The sequence below is a fragment of the Nomia melanderi genome, chromosome 12 (assembly GCF_051020985.1).
Source record: "Nomia melanderi isolate GNS246 chromosome 12, iyNomMela1, whole genome shotgun sequence".
In the NCBI taxonomy this organism is placed as follows: Eukaryota; Metazoa; Arthropoda; class Insecta; order Hymenoptera; family Halictidae; genus Nomia; species Nomia melanderi.
In genome coordinates this window covers 4,557,989-4,578,371 of record NC_135010.1, presented here as the reverse complement: position 1 = coordinate 4,578,371, position 20,383 = coordinate 4,557,989, and the positions used below count along the sequence as shown (strand labels likewise).

Here is a 20,383-nt window from a genome sequence, read left to right as displayed (position 1 = left end):
AAATGTGGATAAATTAAATGAAATATAAATGAAAAGCATTTATATTGTGTTTTGTATACGTAATATGGTTGTATTCTTTTAACAATTGTTACATTTGAATTTATGTGTGTATGATGGAATACTTGAAGATATGGATAAATTGACTGGATACAGTAATTTATACATTTTACATCTGTAACATCGTTCTATGATAAATGATATTATTTCATTATCAGTTTTGCCATTTCTTAAACTATTTTTTTAACTATTTTATAAACGGTGCATCTACTGTTGTTATCTAAACGTCATCAACAGTGTATAAGTGAAATTTCATAAGATAAGTTAGGCTGTCTTACCGACTTGGGAAATTCAGGAAACCCCAGAATCTAGATGGGTAATGAGAGTAGAGAGTATAAAATATGCAGACTCTCTTATAGAATATATTCAAACGCTGCATATTAATTATACAATTTATATAAACACTTTAATATATACGAATATCAATTTTGCACAAATATATGCATTATTTATATGCACACACTGTATCCACTTGTTGTCGAATTAAAAAAAGTGAATGGTGGCTCCATCCGACGATAATACGTGAAACAAACTCAAAGTAGCTACAAACTTAAGGGTACGCATCGTAAAGCAGTGTTTTTGTCGTATCTTATAATGATAGCGCAGAAAATAAGATTACAGTGGTAAAAACGTTTTTCTACAAAATTTTGTCTTAACTTTAAAATTGACGAAAATTCTTCTTGTAAACATTTGAAAATATTCGTAGAACGTCAGACAAACCAGAACAGGACGAATTAGAAAAGTTTTAGAAATTGCAGGGAGTGACACTAAAATGAGTAATCACTTTTTTCCAAAATTTTGCATTTTAATCATTTCATTGCGACAAATTTTTCTCGCAAAACATTATTTCTATTTAAAAGGAAACTGTGTGCAAAATTTGTCAGAAATACAGCCCTAATTGTTGTCAAATATATTTTTTTATATAGATGTTAAAATGCAATATAATTTTGTGCATTTTTGGTGAAATACCAACATTCAGATAAGACGGCCAATTACCGAACTAAATAAAATTGCAACATGAATTTGTTAGGGTACATTCGGCAGTGTTGGTATTTCAGAACAATTAACAGAAAATTATATTGCATACAATGTCTATCCGTATCTGAAGTCTGTGGTCTAAATCTAGATGGTAACTCTATGATTTAAAATAGTACGTATTTTCTTCAATAGATGGATCATATAGTAAACATCAGGAATTGTTTTTTTTAATTCATAATGTGCAAGACAGAAATATTCTATCAGCTGTTCATATTATCTTGATAGTATGCAAAGCATTGTTAGATAATATTATTGATTTTTCGAAATTTCTATGCATTTTAAGAGATGGCAAATATAATAATAAACGATTACACTAAAGAACTTTCGAAGTTGGAGAAAGAACAGAATATTATTGATAAAGCACCATTTCGTCATTTAAAAATTAATGATGCACAAATTTTAGATTCAATAGAAGGCAGAGAAATATGTGAACGTTGTTACAAATCACGAAAGTTTTTTTGTTATTCGTGTTACTTGCCAGTTATCAATGAAAAGTATTTTCCGAAAGTAAAGGTATTGTATTAATTTCGTATATTTATTATGTGACAGAAGATTATAAGTTTGTGCATTTTCAGTTACCAATTAAGATTGATATTGTTAAGCATGCCCGTGAAATCGATGGGAAAAGCACTGCAATTCATGCAGCTGTACTTGCACCAGAAGATGTCAAAATCTTTACATATCCAGATTTTCCAGAAATAATAAATAAAGAAGAGGTATGCTGAAAAATATTTTCTTTGAATCATATAGCAGTTTCAAGTTTTATAAATTAGTCTGAATAATATCATCCCTTAGACTGTCTTAATTTTTCCTAGCCAAACTGGCAAAACCATTGAATCCCTTTTTGAAAAAAAGATTGAACAAGGCGACAAAATAATTATAAACAGAATAGAGAAAGAATTCCCTATAAAGAGAGCTGTCTTTATTGATAGTACGTGGCATCAAACAAAAGCCATTTATAAAGACCAAAGACTGAGAGGTAAATATAAAAACATAGAATATTATTATCATGTATATAACAATAATATTGCTACATCAAAAGATTCCAATAGAAACAAAAAATTTAAAACAACATTTGTTGACAGATTTACAATGTGTCATATTAAAGTCACGAATATCACAATTTTGGCGTCATCAAAAAAAGAGTCCAAGGTGGTATTTAGCTACAATTGAAGCAATTCATCAATTCTTAGTAGAATTGCATACATGCGCATTTGGTGTCATAGATGGATATGCTGACTTGGAGAATTCTGTTACAAAATCAATTAAAGACGAGTTAGTTGAGACAGATCAGAGATACAGGGGTCAATATGACAATCTTCTATATTTTTTTAAGTATATGTATGAGAAAATTCACACTATTTACGATCATGATAAGTTATGGGCATACAAGAGACCATTAATATAATTCTGTGATAAAAAACTATTCTATGATAAAGTATTAATGTCTTATAGATCTAATAATAAAAAATTGATGTTAAAAATATTTCTACTATATTTAATTTTACCTTAAAAAAATTATAAGTGTGTAAAAAGTCTATTTAAAATGGTAATAAATTATTAATTATTGTAACTGATATTTCATATGTATATTTTAAATTCCTCTTTGTATAACAATCAGAACATGCATCATATAAAATTATACATGTACACAATCTCTACTTGAAACATTCGAAAAATATTATTAAAATTAATTTTCAATTCGGCAATGTTTGTTTAAAACACCTACGTATATATTATATGTGTATAATTAAATTTACACATATCATATATGGCAGCTTATATAATCGAACTGTTAACGCAAATTAGATTCGAATTATACTCTTATTATTTTTATAATTCATTTCGATATTTTAACATCACTGTTCGTGACTTAAAATGCAGAAGAGCACAGTGTATTCTTTATCTGTACCTACAAATTTTCAACATTTTTCATGTTATTGGTTTTTAACTACAATCGGCAATATAGAAATTGCATTATCGCAAAACAGGATTACACGAGCAGGCTTGCAAACTTGTAGACTTCCAACATAGCCTCTAATACATTACAAAAACGATGTTTCTCGAACAGAGGTGGGTGACCTAATAGGTATTCCCAGCAAACGAAATACGAAATCATGTTATCTATTTCTGTGTGAAAATACCTCTCGAACGAGTCTAATCCACAAGCGAGTGACTTGTTCGAATCATATGCCTAACAATATTCGAGAAACAACAACGACGTACAATTAAATGATCACATCGTTCATTGATCTGTAAAATTTTGCATTGTTTATTGTGTTCGAAAATAAACAATCGAAACAGGGAGGGCGCACGGCGAAGAGAAGGTCCCCAAACACAGGGGAGGCAGTACATTCACTCATGAATAGCTGATAGTGACGTCACACTGTCCTCGCCTCTTACGTTCCGCAACCCGCGGTGCTCGTCAGCCGTCTGCGATGAGTTTAGTTTTGAAAACAAGAGGCTGGTCGCCGCTCGTTAGCCGCGCTCGCGTCTAAACTAAAAGTTGAGGCAGAGTAAAAGCTCGGCGACACGAAAGGCTGTGCCGTGCTCGTGTCTCGCGCGTGTCCCGTTTCTTCCGGTATTTTCCCTTTTCCTCGGAAAAACGAGACGAAAAAATGGACGCCCTTCGCGAGCAAGTGATGATCAATCAGTTCGTGTTGGCTGCAGGTTGTGCCAGAGAGCAAGCGAAACAGTTGCTGCAGGCAGCACACTGGCAATTCGAGGTATGAAAATGGTTTTCCGCATCTTTTTCACGCCGAACATCGAGAACTTCATCGTATTTATGTGCGTCGCGGCTCGATATACGGCTACGTAAACAAAGCAGCGAAAATGGCCGACCGTCCCAGGTGCTATTGTCGTTGATTCCACTCGGAAATATTACATGTACCGCGTTGGATAAATTGATAGGGTCGATTACATTTCACCGGATCAATGTTTTGCCATTGGTTGTCACGTGCGTGAATGTTTTAAGGTCTATCGATTCGCGACAATTACGATTCGTAACCGCTCGTGAGTCAATGAGCACATTTACTACCACACAGGATGAAGTCCATTCATAAAAATCATACGATGTTGCTAAGAGGTTTTGTTCGTTATTCGTTCCCGACGAGTGGGATCGCTAGTATCTCGTCAAGGTTATAGCATCGCGCGATGCTTTCAGATTAACACGTTTACTACGGCTTCTATTTGTTTTCGTTTAAGCTAACTCGTGACCGTAGTTAGCCGCAATTTCGTATTTATATACACCGGTTTTATTTAACGACGCCCGACGGACGCATAGTCGTCGCCTCTAATTATTCGTTGTCCCTCGAAATAAGCTAGCCCGAATCTATATGGTGCTTAATTTCGCCGAAAGTGCCCTGCATAAACCCGGCCAGCCTGTTAACAATGGAAACAACGCTGACATCGCGTGCGTCAATCTCCAACAATAACTATCTTTTTGATGCCGGGTTTCCAAGCCTATCGATCTCCGGATCATCGTTTCTGTTATAAACCTTTCTTACTTTATGTAAATTCGATCCCGTTTACTATGAGTCCGATATAACGTGCAACCGAACTAACCTAACCTTTTCTACGTGGCGTGCGCGTACGAAGTGAATCAATTGACCGACACACACGATTAATAAAATCCGCGTAATCGTTCATTAACATTGTAAATGAAAACAAAACAGAACGACCATCCGTGTGTGTATATGTATCCATATATATATGTATATTTATATGTATACATACATATGTATTACCCACGCTTTGATGTAAACAAGCGTCGGTTACATGCGAACGTGTATTTATTCGAAACCCCGTGCAACGATCAAATTCCCCAAAACCGGTTCAATTATCAAACTTGTATTCTCATGCACAGTAAACGCGTGTGGTGTATTAGTCGTCGCTCAAATTGTCGAATATTACGTCTTGCTCTGTTCACTCTATTACTATATATACATATATATGTATATACTGGGTGTCCATAAATTTATAGCATGTACCATGGACAATAAAATGTTTAACCTGTACAAGTGTTTTTAGGTGCAGTTATTTATTTTTTCGTTGTCATTGGTACTTGTTAAGTCACGCTTGTAACCACAAAGTTTTTATTATTAATTTTATGTTAGTGACTCTCCCGATGAGTCACGCGTGCATACAGAAGTTATGTACACAATGGGTAAATAATTCTTACATATTTGCCGATGAACCGGTGAGAGTCAATCGAATCGTGAATGTACGAGCACCCGTTAGACACGACAGGACGTTTAAATCCGTAACGAAATTATTCGCGCTTATTCGTGTCAAACTTTCACGGGTTAATACAACTCACGGTTTAAGCTTAACGAGCCACGGCAGTGCTGAACCCTGATGAAAAATAATAACGTGCTTACTCGATAATTTCTCGGTGCTATCCGAAATCGGCGACGTTTACGTTTCTCATACTTTCACATGATACATACAATGCGGTCAAGAACCTGCAGTGGCCTTTCAGCAATTATTATCTTATCCGTGGCCAGGAATTATCGGCCATTTTTCTTTCGCGGGAAGTTTTTTGTAGTTTCGATGACAATGAATTTTACGAAAATCGTAAAATTACTTTTGCTAGTGATATGAAACAATTTTTAAGGTTTTCATTCTTTATAGGAAAAGGTGTAAATGTATGTTCATATAAAAATCAGGGAGTAAATATATCGTGTTGATGTTATAATAATCGATATAGTTATTTTGAAAAGTGTTCGGCCATCTTGTAGTGGCGTAACACTTCCTCGATTCATTTTCTTCTCGAAATTTTAAAATCAACCGTAGAACCGTGCCTGCTGCTCTTTATAGTCTCGTTCCTAATTCCGATTGGTTTTGCCAGTTATTTACTTTGTAACTTCTCTATATAACTGTAATATTTGTATTTTTGTAAACGTAATTAATTACAGTATCCTAGTTTCTATAATAAATACCACTATCCGCGTACGTGTTTTTAATGTTGATTGTATAAAGAAAGACAAACTTATTCGTAATATTTCTAGTTCGTTTCTAATTTGATGGTATAAATATTTTTCTGACATTGATTTTTACAAAATAATTTATGACAGCGAACGTTTGCATAACGTATCGCATATATAATTCTGTTTACGACTTCAACGTGTTCAAAAAAAGGTATGAAATGTTAATGCAGTTTATTTACGGAATTGTAATATATTCTTAAACAACTGGTTGTCAGTGTATGTAATGAATTTTAATAAAGTTGCTATGAAGTATGACAGTAAAATTAAGAAATTGCTAAATTTTAATGTTCTCTTTCTTTTTCGACGAAATTATACATTTTATATAATATTAGTATATAATTCTATATAATATTTACATAATAAACATAGAATTATATTTTTCTTACTAATGAATTATTAAAGATGAGGTGAAGAGAGTAACGTTGAAAGAAATCATAATGTTAGGAGTTAATGGAACATGATTCAATTAACCCAAACACATAAATTAGCAGCGTCTTTTTGAAATATTATTTTAACTTTAAAGAAACTTTTACCATTAAATTGTTCAATTGTATATTTATTTACCGATATATATTTGCAAATACAAGATGCATCATTAAATCTAATAAGATTAACTGATAACTTAGGGTAATTTTCGCAAAGCGAGAAGTTAATTATAATATTTGAAAATCTTTTACAAACAATTGTATTTAAATAGAAATTGCATAATCAAACCCACTATTTTTTAATTTAAATTTATTAATATTATGGTAGAGTATCTGGAATAATGTTTTCCTTTACTTCGTATGTACTTAAACTTAAATATTAGATTAAAAAAAGAATAGAATACTGATATGCGTCAAAATCAAGTATCTCATTTTTCAGGATTGAAAGCACAAATCGTTTACGTATAAAAAATGACCCATAGTTCGTAGTAACACGAATCAAATTTATTTGTTAATCCCTTATTTTATAATTTCTTCCACAACTGCGCTCGACAGAACTATTTTGTCGTCATAATCCATTAGAAAAGGAAAGTAATTCTACTCTCATTCTATGTTGCATAGAATTACTGCAAAACATTTTAATCAGCAACAAAAAAATTATATGAGAAATGTTTAAAAAAATTATATTTCATTTAGACTCAAAAGGATTAAGTAACATTTGATTTGTTAAATTCGAAAATCGTTGAATTCCAAAATTCTGAAATCTTTGTTTAAAATATTTGCTACCAGTCTGACACGATACTGTAGGACAAGGGGTTAAATTGTATTTTGAATTACAATCGAATTAGTTTGTTCCATCCTTTTCGATCATCGCATGATTATGATCATTATGCAACTATTCTATATTAAGTGTGGCTATGTTTACCAGCGGTTATTAACGTCGGCGGCGTTTCAATGAAATTCTTAAGTATTTTATGTAACACGTGACACGTTTTCATACGGTGTACCCGGTGGAATGCGTTAATTCATAATTCATTCATAATTCTTAATTCCTAGATGATGGGTTACGAGATTAGATTGATAATTCCGTGATCTGTTTATCGAGCGCTTGCCACACAAGCGCGGACCGGATGTTAAATTGTAATCTTTCCATTTCGAATAAATAGTTTCATAAGAATATCGATGGCAGCGTTCAATATTGAAGTCACTCTGTAGTTATTATCGTCACATCGTCTCGTAAAAATAACCTGCGTATCGCGTCTCGAAGGAGGAAACATGTTTTTTTTTTATTCTTAATCGAAAACATATTATTCTCAAAAATACTATAGAGATTTGTATCGCTTATGTAAAATTCGCAAGTCTGTTAAGTTATTTTGAGAATACTACGTTATTAATGCTATCGATATAGTATCAATTGTTTAGGTAATCTGTATTGTTAGTATTTTGATGCATATTAATTTTTATATTCGCACGTTAGTATTTTTTCATTCGAAAATTAATGCTTATGTTTGTCTCCTCAAAAGTAAGTTATTCAAATAGAGAAATAGCGATGATATATTATTTACCACTATGGTAATTCGTGTTGTGAATATTTCAATGCATATCAGTCAGTAAAGTTCGTGTTACAATATTTATTTACTCGATGATTAGTATTCTTTTGTGTCCCGGTAAAAATGAGAGGATAATTTATTCAGAAATGCCGGCAAGATAATATCGATTCTTATGGTAATTCGCGTTGTTAATATTTTCATGCATATCAGTTTTTTTTTAATGTTCACACCTTAATACTGTTTTACTCGAGCGTTAGTTATTAGGTAGTCATTCTGTCGATTCTTATTATTTTGTAACACGTATTACACGTATTTCAATACACATAAAGTTTTAATGTTCGCACGTTAATATTTTTCCTCACTCGTTAATGTTCTTTTGCGTCTCGTTAGAAGTAAAAGGGCGTTTCGTTCAACAATCTGAAAATGATGAAATTGATGTGTTGCCTTGCACAAGTAACATTTTTCACAGGTCCACGCGCTCATAGATTAAACGCAGAAATCTAGATTGGAATTTATTTCTTTTATTAAAGATCTTTCCACATTGAACATAATTGATCGATGATTTTTTTTTTATTGCGCTTTGATTACTTGTGCACGCTATAAATATGTGTAATCCGCGTTCAATCTGTGAGTAATTGAGGGTCGACAGGTTGGATGACTCATCCTTGTGTACACAAGTCGGCCAGATTTTCTGAAAGCAACAATCATCGTCTCCTATTGCTTATCACGTAATGACAAGCAAATTTTTTTGTAACACATCACTTACAAACAATTATTTTCTCGTTTTACGAGCGGGACGATTACGCGGAATCAAAACAGTCGTCAAATTTCAGTCGACCCGATTTCTCATCGCTTCGAAATAAATTTCCTGCGGAAGAAAAGTCTTTCTTATGTAACATGCTCCGCGATGTCACAAGGGTTTCAAATCGAAACTTTCAGTTCGATTAAATTTTCTTGTAAGATTACGTGTCCGCTGTTTTTGTCATCTCATTCAATGGAATTGGTATTAATCGACTTCTCAGCAGCTTTAAACTAACAGGATTTAGCTACAAGCAAAGTAGCTATCGCAATGAGCATGTAACAGTCAAGACATCAGAGTATATTGTCTGGAAAGGAATAACAGTTTGTTAACAATTTTCAAGAAAAAGGCTTGATACCTGCAGTGTGTAATTTCGTGAATAATATACTAAATAATATTTTTCCACTTCCTGTCCGTGAACAGCTAATATTCTCTGTCTCTATCGCACATATACCGCTAACTTATTCGAGGAGACACCACCTGCGCCATTTCTATAGTAACTATACAACGTGCTGAATCTTAAAGAGGAGTGTGCAAGACACGCATCATGTTTATTTATGTATTTCCTCTATAACTTCGTGAAATTCGGTGGGTTTAGCGAGATGCTCGGGAATAGCGAAGGCTATTTCGTCTTTGTCTTTACTGGCTGATACTCACCAGTCAGTTTCTTTTATGAAAACTTTTCAGGTAGAGTTACGAGATGGTTTAACACTAGAACTACCATATAGGTCAGAATGACCCATTCCTGATTCCTTCTTTTACAATTGCTGAGAAGGTACAGATGCTTCTTTTAGAAAGTACACAGTTATAAGTTTTATACAGAAATTTGGAAAAGTCAGTTTAAATGCTTGGTAATTCTAGTGTTAAATGGAGATGAGACGTTAAAGGGGTCTTTGGAATGCGAAGTTGCAGGGAGAACACTGTATTGTGTCTTAACACGTTTGCAGACAGTAAAAGTTTTGATCAGCTGCAAAGATAGAAAAAGTGCAAATGCAGTACTCCGCGGGTTAAAATGAATAATAATTTTTGAAAGTTAAGACTATAGAAAATTAAATGCATGATAATATGGCTTATGAATTTGAATGTTATAGCATTCATGTCATTTTGCATTACAATGAAAATGAGTACTATAGCATCCGCGTCCGCAAATGTGTTAAGCTTCAGTTTTACGTATGGTACACATGCGGAATATAATTGTAAAACATGTTCTCTATAAGCGATTCTTATAGTCTTTTTGGCACTAGAATTACTATGCTACTGAAAATTACTGGTTTTAGATTTTTATTTGCAATTGTTGATATACAAATGTATTAAATATCCGAAATTATTTTACAAATTAATGGTTTCAGTTGCATACTGTAAGGACTTTCTGTGGAAATTTAAAAAATGTATTATTGTCATTTTCATGGGAGTTACATATTATTCGTATTACATAATTATATGGTAGCTTTAATGTTAATGTTCAAAAAATGAATTTATTATGAGAAAAATTTATTATGTAAATAGTGTGAAGTCAATTTTTAAGAGGTATTGGAAAAATAAGTGATTTATGCGTAATTTAGTGTAAATTCCTTGTTTATAAACGATTTAATATTTACATCGGAAAATATGTTTCAATCAATTGAAAATTTATTAATAAATATTGCATAATCCTTTATTACGAAGATGATGCAAGTGCATTTTGTTAGCTTAAACAAACATATTGATATAATAGGTTCTTATGAAAGTCATTTACATAATAGACTTATTCAATATATTTATTTAACGGAAATAAATTAATTGGACTTTATTACGATTTTCGAATGAAGTGAAATACAAACTTTTAAATATCCCTGCACAATGAAAACTAAATTGTCATAATGAACGGTTCATTTAATTATTTTTTGGATTATGATATCCATAGTAGATTCACAAAACTTTAAATCACATAGAGATTCAAGTATATTGGAATAATTATTTAAAAATTTTTGCAACTGTCTATCGTTTCAAAGAATTCTTAACATTTGTAAATCAAATTACCATTTTCCAATTTGCACTTACCAGTTCGATAAAAAGTAATATTAAATAAAATATCTATAAAACCTGAGTTGGAAATTGAAAGGGTACAAATGAAATGTTGTACAGGTAGAAAGGAGGACACTAGGGATGTTCTCCTGACCATTGACCATCAGTTCATCATCTAGCCATTGACCATTGCCTAGACCTAAACTGTGTCACGTCGTGAGGTCTGTGAAAGAACTTCTTTCCTGTGAATGACGCTTTTAATTCTACAGTGTTCCAGATATTTTCTTCGACCTAATCACGTTTCCTTCTTTCATTTGCGTAGTTTTCTTTGGTTTTATCTTTTTCTCATTTTTTCATCCATACTTCTGAATTTAATAAAAATGTAAATGTGCAGCTGAGTTAAGTTTGTAAACTTTCTTGATCAACGTAAAGAATGACTGATATACTTCCAGGACACCGAAAATTAATAATCCTTATACAAATTATTCTTTCTGTTTAACACGTATGCTAAATGAAAGTAATTTATGGGTAGAAGAAAATAAATATAATAACCCTTACACTCTTAGTCACCACTTGATTTGACACAATAAAATTACACAGTTTAACATTTGATATTAAACTTTGTTTAATGCATCTCTGTGCGAAATATTGAAGTAAAATCACTTTGTTCCTTAATTTATTTGTGAATTATCGTTAAAATAATTTTAATGAACACCACCTATGCCTTACTAGAAAATGTTGAATATTTCTAGCGAAACACTTTCGAGTACAAAGGGATAATACAGTAGGATTACATATTAACCAAATCGCTATTGTTTGGTATATATTTATCTTTTGGACTATTAATCACCTAATTAAATCGGATAATCGAGGTTCTACTGTACTGTAAACTGAACCAAAACTTTTCAAAATCTAAAAATACTCGATTCACGTATTATTCCAATAAAAATGGTAACGCTAGCGAATGATGAGATGGTTAAACCGGCTTAATTGTTCTGATTATTTTTCGATGTTTTCCTAAAAAGATTTATGGATCTGTCGGAGAATCTAAATCATAAAAGAAATTTCCGGTCATTCCAGAAACCATTTCTGCTGGTGAAGTTTTGATGTCTCTTTTATACGTTGTTCGTAGTCCCAATAACACGACTGGTAACGCATCTATAATGTGTAAATTGCATATTACAGCTGCCTTACGTGTACTATGACATCTTTCTACTAAGTCATTAGATGTTAGATGAAAGGGAGCCGTGCGAATACGTGTATACCCAATTTGGCAGAGTTACAAATTTCATTCAACGAATATCTAAAACAGTCAATTGAAAAAGGCAAAACTAAAATTAATTGGATAGTCGAAGCTTCTACTGTTTTCGAAAAATGCAATCAGAGCGTTATAATGCGACATTAGCACTAGAATTACCGAGCAGTAAAATTGACTTTTCGAGATTTCTCTACAGAAATTCCAAAAGTGTGTCTATTGAGACTTTAGTTGATTTACAATTTAGTTTACGTATTGCTGAATTAATGTCTTTAATCATTTCTCAAGAAAACATCTGTAATGATATCTTTTTAATGCTTGCAAAAGGAAGAAATCAGGAATGGGTCATGTCAACCGGTCTGGTAGTTGTAATGTTAATTCCCTTTTTATAAATCCGTATTGGATTTCACGGATTCAAAGATCAGTACGAATAAAATAATAATCCGCATTAGCAATGGAACGTTATCTAGGGAGAACACGGAGGAATAAAGGAGGAGAGAGAATTGAGCGCTCGCCGAGTTTAGTCTGAAAACTTTCTCCGTCCGGCTGCTAATGCGTTTAACAACAGATTACGACATGAGTTCTAATGACTACTGGCAAGTCTGTTACGTTACCCCGGTACCTTTCCAGTTTCTCTTTCTCTTTCTCTCTTTCTCTTGCTCCCACCTCCTCCGCCGCTTACCTCTCGTCCCTCCCTTCTCCTCAGTATTCCTCTCTTCCTCATGTGCCGGCATCAATACACAATACACGAGGTATTTTCGTGATTAGTAGGGACGGGTTCGAACCTATAGCGAGTTGCATCGAAACTTGATCAAACGAGTTTTAAGGATGGAATTTCTATTTCTGAGTTCTCGAGAGGAGCTTTTTTGAAGATAAGGGTTAATGAATAGTAATGTTATAATTATAGTAATGATAATATTAATGTTACAATTACAGTAGAGATAATAGTCGTGTTATGTTTGAATAAAGGATAATTTAATAGTAATATTATGATTATTAATATTAGTAATTCATGATAAGTAAATTACAATTATCTATACTAATAATTGGCAAGGATTAAATTGCAATTGATATAGTAATAGTACACGAATTACATTACAATTGGTAATAGTAATGATTAATAATAATTAGATTATAATTATTAATATTAATAATCTATAATAATTAAAAAATTACAGTTATTAATATTAATAATTTTTTAGCGCGCTAACGGATTTCTCAAAATATTCCTCACAAAATGGCGAAAATAAAAATATATGAGTATGTTTTTAAAAAACCGACAATTATTTTTGAAATATCCGAACAACCTTGGCCTACAAATTTTGAAATACAAGAAATTCTCTCAAAATGATAAGAAATTTATAAGAAACTTTTTTTGTATCGTTAAAAGTAGCTTCGAAGTACTTAACTGATGAATATAAATGGCCACCCTGTATATGACACTAAAGCATTACATGAAATTACATAATTGAGTTGCGTTATCACGGTTTGCTCATTTATCTTGCTAAAATTCAACGGTTTGCGTTATGATATTAACAATATCGATAAGTTTACAAACATTGGCATTCAGTCGAATCGACTACCGTAATTAATTCCATCGTCGTCGGTCATTGATGACCTCCATGGCGTTGGTGCCAATGACTGGTGTTCCGCACGACAGTCAACGTGCTAACCTTTAAAGCACCAACGTGTTTTCATCAAAATAATGTTTCCTCTTTACAAAAAATGTATGTTTATATGCAACACACGTGTTACGCGGAATTTACAGATTCGCGCAGAGACCGAATCAACTTTTGCCTTTCTATTTATAGTTTCTCTATAGTATCGAAAAAGTTTGTATTGAAGACTGAGTTTTATAAGTTATAGGATCTTAAAGATAAAATTTTAGATTGAATTTAACCATAGATCACTAATCTATTGTTAAAATAAAATTCTTATTTATTATTTATATTTGTTTAATTTATAAAACTGTTATATAGTGTAATCTATTTAAATTTTGTTATATTATTAATTTACACAAAAGGTGCTGAAGTCCATATTTCTTTTGTAATTTTGATATGATATTAAAAAATATTACTGAACAGATTACAATTTAGTAATGTAGTGTTGGTAAATTTGAATATTATTTAAAATAAACATCTTAGCTATGATTTATATAGTTTAATTCATAATATTTTTGTGTAGCCTAATCTATTTAAATCTTGTTGTACCATTAATTTAGACAAAAAGTATCAACATTCGTATTTGTTTTGTAATTTTGATATGATTTTAAAAAGTATTAGTATTATATTAGAGATCTAAGGTTAATAAATGTGAACATTATTTAGTTGATACTAATCCAAGAAAAATGCTACTTTACTTTTACGATGACTTGTTTTTTGCAGAACATTGTGTGTTCACAGTGAATGCTTCATTTCTTTCCTTGGTGAAAAGTAATTATCGATAAAACAACTTCTATGAGTGTAGTTAGAAAATAAATTGTAAGTCGGAGGGTTAAATGATAAATGTATGATAAATATGACCTTCATAAAGTTCACAAGGAACGCGTCCCATCAGAAAATTCACGAATCGTTTGCTAAGTTTAGAGACAGAAATCACGAGCTTAAAGATCAAGGCCACTCTCTTGTGGATGATGACAAAATCGAAACATTGAATGCGAGCAGGTAATGAAAGTGCAATAATATTCTACGATGAAAATTCTATCACAGAAATGGTTAAAAATGTCGTGAATTTACGTCAAAAATAATTATTAACGAGATACGAATAAGCGTCTAGAAGGAGGGCCTTTGTTACATGTTTTTCAAAGTTATTTTTTGTGAACAAACAACAGAATGTGATGTAAAAATCGTTTCTACGAAGTTTCGTTTCATAATTATCATTCTCAATAATAGAAATTAATTATAAAAGAATGGCCAATGTTACAAATATCAGTCTACATACCAGAATAATAATAATTCACCAATTTTCTTTTAAAATTAATTACCTATTAGCAAATAGAAGAGAAGGCCTTGCTGGAATTTTGTATTTTTGAAAAGTAATCAATTTTTAATAAATATATATAATTTATACATATTATAATCTAAATTTTTAAAACTTCTTATTTGTTGAATTACTATCTTTATTTTTCAATTTGTAAGGAAGGATATATAATGTTACACCAGTCCTTACAGCGAATAGTAATTTGTTTGCCTACCTTTTCTGAATTTTTATATGAATTAAAAAATTTATAAAATATGGTTAATCCTTTGCTTCGCGATATCTTTCCCAATTTTATTCTTCATAATTCATCAGAAAAAGAGAACAAATTCTACGCTTATGCTATATCTACATTTACTCTAAAGCGTTACAATTAATAATAGAAAAATAATATTCCCGAATATTACTTTAATTTGAAGTTTATTAACAGTTAAGGCTTGAAAGAATTAAGTAACATTTACATTTGTTAAATTCCATTTAAAATTTTCATCGCTAGTCTGACAAAATATTCTGGAGCAGGAGGTTAAATAAAAGGCCTCTTTTTGGACACTCATTCATACAAGAGTTTCCTTGCGTAAAGAACACCGCGAACTTTTGGGCAACCCAATACACGACCGTATTAGCAAGCACCATTCAAACTGGCGCGATATTGATCACACGGGATCGACATTTCCTTCGTTTATTTTTAGCATTTCATATCGCGCGAGCGTGGAACAAGTGCCAAATATTTTTCTTTGTGCCGTATGTGTACACCAGTCTCCGGTCGTTCACGTAAATACCGACGTGTTGGTAAATAAAGAATGGGAACGAATAGATGTAGCGGATTAACGGAATTTTCTAGTATGGATTCTCAATTACATAATGGTCGCAGTGGAGCACTTGAATTCTTAAGCAGGACTCATGGTGGCAAAAAATCGGTGGACTGTACTCATTTGCAGCACGCGTGAGTGTTGACAATATTATCATGCAGGATCATTTTTTATGCCCAGAATTATGTCACTGTTGCTGCATTTGTTTTAAATACTTCCTTTTGATTAAGTAATACGTGCTATGCTAACTGTAGTCTATTATTTTTAATCGTCAAGGCCAGAGTGCTTATAATAATGCTTGCAAATTGTGTTTAATAATTTGTGAATTAAATTTTTTTGAAAATTTGGGCACTTTATAGTAGAATTTTGTTGAATATAATACATTTTTCAGGTTTTAAAAAATTAGATGTTTTGGAACTATAAATTATTGTTTACAATGCTCAAGGCAAATGTGTATATAATAATCTTTTAAATTGTATCAAAGTGATTACAAATTTAAATACATTTGATTCGTAATTGTATTCTAGTCGAAATACTACAAATATTAGTATTTAACTTAAATGGAATATATGTTGAAAAATAAAGCGTTTAATTTAATTTGCTGTCTTTTTATTTACATTTCTTGGGAACTTTTTAAACGTTCCACGTATATTTAATCGCCCCTTAAATTGAATGCAATTTGTTTAAACGTAAGTGCAGCTCGTTCGTGTTGGTATTTTTATGAAAATGGTGCTTTAAAGTACCATCGGGATATAAAAATAGTAAAAGATACCATATTTTAATATAATGTGATGAACGACAGAAAATATATTGTTCGTTTCTTAAATATGCTACACTTCAAATTACGTTTGTAGATAAGTAGTTGACAAATATATGTATCTGTATCAGTAATTCGCAACCTCGAATGCATTTGTAACTGAAATACATGTAAAATGCAGAATATTTTTATAGCATACATAAATCAGTTGATTAATACTTTGACATTTTGTATTTGATCATGTTGTGGAGTACTAAATGTATACTTCTTTAATTTTTAATATCCTATATTTATATTTAATGACAAATGTCGAATACAATAATTTGTGGTTTTACCTGATAAAGATATAAATACTTCTATTTTCAGCATCACAGCTAAATAAGAAATAAAATACTTTTTCAAAATCTCCTTGTGAGATTTTTAACCTAATAATTATTTATATTTTTTCATTTGTTCGTTTTATTTCACCTTGCCCTCTAAATATTCAAAACATCTTGAAATTTACGAATGTATTTTCGTTTTCACTAAAATCGCAATTTAAACAGCAAACTGTCACTACTTTTTACGCTTGACGAGTACACTCGTCATACCACAAAATCTTGCCATTACGTCAAAACGAGTATATTCATCGTAAGACAAAACCTTACTCTTCATGACGAGTATGCTGGTTACAAGCAGCTAATTGGTTAAATTTGGACGCATTCCGATGTCCAATCGTATGTTTACCGGGTAGCTTGATTAGAAGATGTAATTACGCGGTCGTCGCATCGAGACGGTTCCCGGGATAGGGGAAATAAAACTATTGTTATCATTATCGTTGCTCTCGATCGTTGAAGCACGCCGGTTTAATCGGGGATCCTTTTGAAAGAGTCGGTCCCGAGCTAGAGAAGCGGTAGATTACGACGATCCATTGCGGTGACATCTGGCAAAGTCCATCTGTTCTGTTTCTGTCACCGTCAGTGTCTCTCATCGTTGACACGAACCCCGCGTCTTTCGTTTCTATTCGATATGAAGGTCAACGGCCTGCACCCTGATAATGCGATCGCTGACACGGTCGTGTTTTAATCGGAAACTTGGATATTTCGTTTCCAACCCCTTTGCAAATAGAAAGGGCAAGGGTAGAAATTGGCCAATTTTCGATCTGGCTGGCAACGAAAGTTTTCTGCAGGACGTGACTCTGCATGGTTTAACCCCTTGTCTTACAATAATGCGCAAGACTCGCGGTGAAGATTTTAAACAGAATTAAAGAAACAAATATCACTCAGTTCCTGTGAATTCAAATGAAGTATTACTTTTCCGTTATGAATTATTATATTTTAGAGCAAATGTGGACACAGAATATGCATAGAATTTTTCTTTTTTCTCAATAAATTATTAACACTAGGTTTACGGGCATTTATTGTACACTTCATTCTATTATTCCTAAAAGAATTGATGCTCGTTTATTTAGATTGTGGAAACTGGAGATTTGATAGTAGGTAATTGGGGTACATGTCAGTGTGATCGCATCAATCAAAATCGGCGTTAACATTTACAAAATAATATTTCTAAAATCCAATATGCGTCAATTTGACGCGTTCCGTAAACCTAATGTTAATGACAAAGTTGTCGTGTCGATCAGAGTTGAGAAATAAATTATAGAGCAAGGGGTTAACCTGTTAACTGTGGAATTTAGTTTCAAAAATCTCTCATTTTGCGTGCAATAAAATTAAATAATAAAGTGTATATTCGTCAAACCCGGGACGAATGCGTTTATAATATATTCCAACGAAAAACTACAGCGAAATGAAGCGAAATTGAATGTTTATGTGAAAAAAATGAGTACCATTTTGTGTTCTATGATGTCGTGTATACTAGTCGAACGCAGTTAACTGGTTAAAATAAACTCAAACAAATAAACCTCTCTATCGTGTAATAAAATCTGATTGTTGTAGTGTTCATCGCATTATTATAGTATTATAAAAGCAAGGCAGAACGTAAAAGCAGAATAACGTCAGGTTCGCTTATTGAAAGTAAGCGGAGTTGTTATTAACTCCTGGGTTGTCGTCACGTTTCACGTATCGATTCAATGATTCTTGCCGTTTACCGCCGACAGAGTTATGGCCCGACTGGTAAGAATTATTAGAGCCGCGCATATACGTTTGGAAAACGTTACAGTCGCGTCGGCGACAAAATGGCATGCAACATGGGTGGGCACCGTGCCATTCTCTTTTATTCTTGAAACGCAGGTCGAAGCGAAGAATTTTGTTTACAAACAGCGTCAATGTAACTGCTCAGCTGTTGTTTCCTCGGAAACTGTAGAGTCATTTAAAAAACACTTCACTTGACGCATTGTTGACCGGTCACGAGTTAATCCTTTGGACTCGTATGTGATGTTGGTGATGACAATACAAATTTATTGTAGAACCTTGGAAATTGTTATAAATAGTACCACACTTTAAAAGAATATAAAAATTCAATTTTATTATAATAATAATAAATAAAATAAACATAAAACATGAATTCTACCGCTGCACACGACTTAAATTCATTTCTCTAAAAATAAATACAAGTTCACGCCCAACAATGTTGAGAATAAATTGAGTGCAAAGGGTTGACTCATGTTTTTACTTGCATTGGCTATTTTGATTTTTGAAACGCAGGGCAATATAGAATATTGCACAAAATATTTAAAGTTATATAAAAGATACGTCCAGAATTTTATTTCAATTTATTATCGTTTGCGTATGGCCATCAATAATATTTAAAAATGATATCATTGGTACGCAACATTAGGTAACGTTGGATAACTTTTTTGTTTCTCCTGAATAATTTAGATGTCTGTTAACCCTTTGCACTTGAGCGGCGTCTTTCAATCGCCATTTCATTTGACCGAACAAAATGATCAAATTTATAATTCAATATCAAATTTTATATATTGTATCGACACATTGAATGTCGAAGTAAACTAGTTCTGTCACGTAATTTATACAAGGTATTTCTTTATGTTGTAAAATATATCATTGATATTTCATCAGAAAATAATGAATATTTGTTGAGAAAAATATTCTCGAGTGCAAAGGGTTAATTTGCAGTGTTTTCTAGGTGTACTCTTTAATTTATTTAATTATTCCTCAGAAGATCACTTATTTTTAATAATCGTATAGTATAACATTACATAACTACTTTTCATTACTTCGAAGTAACGTGATTTTACATAAGTGTTGAATTAAATAATTATTTAACAAATTATATCAATAGAAATAAATATTTTGCAACGTAATAAATTCAGAGAACAAGATACAAGAACGATATTAAACAGAAAAATAATATTATCGATTTGTAAAACATAATGAATGTTCTGAAGTCTGGCGTGCGTTTTGAATATTTCTAACACATAGTCCTTATTTGTATATTATATTAAGGACTATTTGTTAGAAATAAAACACTTTACCAAATGCTTATAACATTTTATAATCAAACTTACTTCGTGTAAGCGTTCGCGGTACACGCGTAATTAAAATATAGCGAGATAAATATAAGATTCAAAATACGGAACTACCGTCACCGTTGTACAATAAATAGAAACAGTGACTAATGAACCGTCGCGTTACGCAAGTCGTAATTTATTACACGTTAACTCTAATATTTTTTGCTTTAAATATCTCAGAGATGAAAACTTCAGTTCACAAACGAGATTTCCTGTGACGAAACTAACGTTCTTGATCAAACTAATTTGAAAAGCA

At 32.0% G+C, this 20,383-nt stretch overlaps 2 protein-coding genes across 4 annotated transcripts in view; both read left to right on the top strand.

The window, feature by feature from the left end:
- Positions 1-1,209: 1,209 nt before the first annotated feature.
- On the top strand, positions 1,210-2,636 carry LOC116426197 (tRNA-uridine aminocarboxypropyltransferase 1). Its single transcript, XM_031974832.2, has 4 exons — positions 1,210-1,608; positions 1,671-1,811; positions 1,891-2,074; positions 2,181-2,636. Exons 1-4 carry the CDS (start codon positions 1,381-1,383, stop codon positions 2,501-2,503), a joined length of 876 nt encoding a protein of 291 aa, XP_031830692.1. The 5' UTR covers positions 1,210-1,380; the 3' UTR covers positions 2,504-2,636.
- An 861-nt stretch (positions 2,637-3,497) lies between these two features.
- Positions 3,498-20,383, top strand: part of LOC116426309 (UBA-like domain-containing protein 2) — a 73,319-nt gene continuing 56,433 nt past the window's right edge. For 2 of the 3 annotated variants that reach the window (XM_076372875.1, XM_076372874.1), the window contains exon 1: positions 3,498-3,821. In XM_076372875.1, coding sequence (XP_076228990.1) covers positions 3,714-3,821 — 108 coding nt within the window. In that variant the 5' untranslated portion in view covers positions 3,498-3,713. The remainder of the gene's footprint in view (positions 3,822-20,383) is intronic. The other variant, XM_031975101.2, reaches the window with a different exon arrangement.

Bases quoted from the DNA above. Each gene is read 5' to 3' on its own strand.
- LOC116426197 (XM_031974832.2), top strand. From the start codon at position 1,381: ATGGCAAATATAATAATAAACGATTACACTAAAGAACTTTCGAAGTTG. The intron at 1,812-1,890 runs GTATGCTGAAAA...ATCATCCCTTAG, and splicing joins AAATAATAAATAAAGAAGAG to ACTGTCTTAATTTTTCCTAG. The intron at 2,075-2,180 runs GTAAATATAAAA...ATTTGTTGACAG, and splicing joins TAAAGACCAAAGACTGAGAG to ATTTACAATGTGTCATATTA.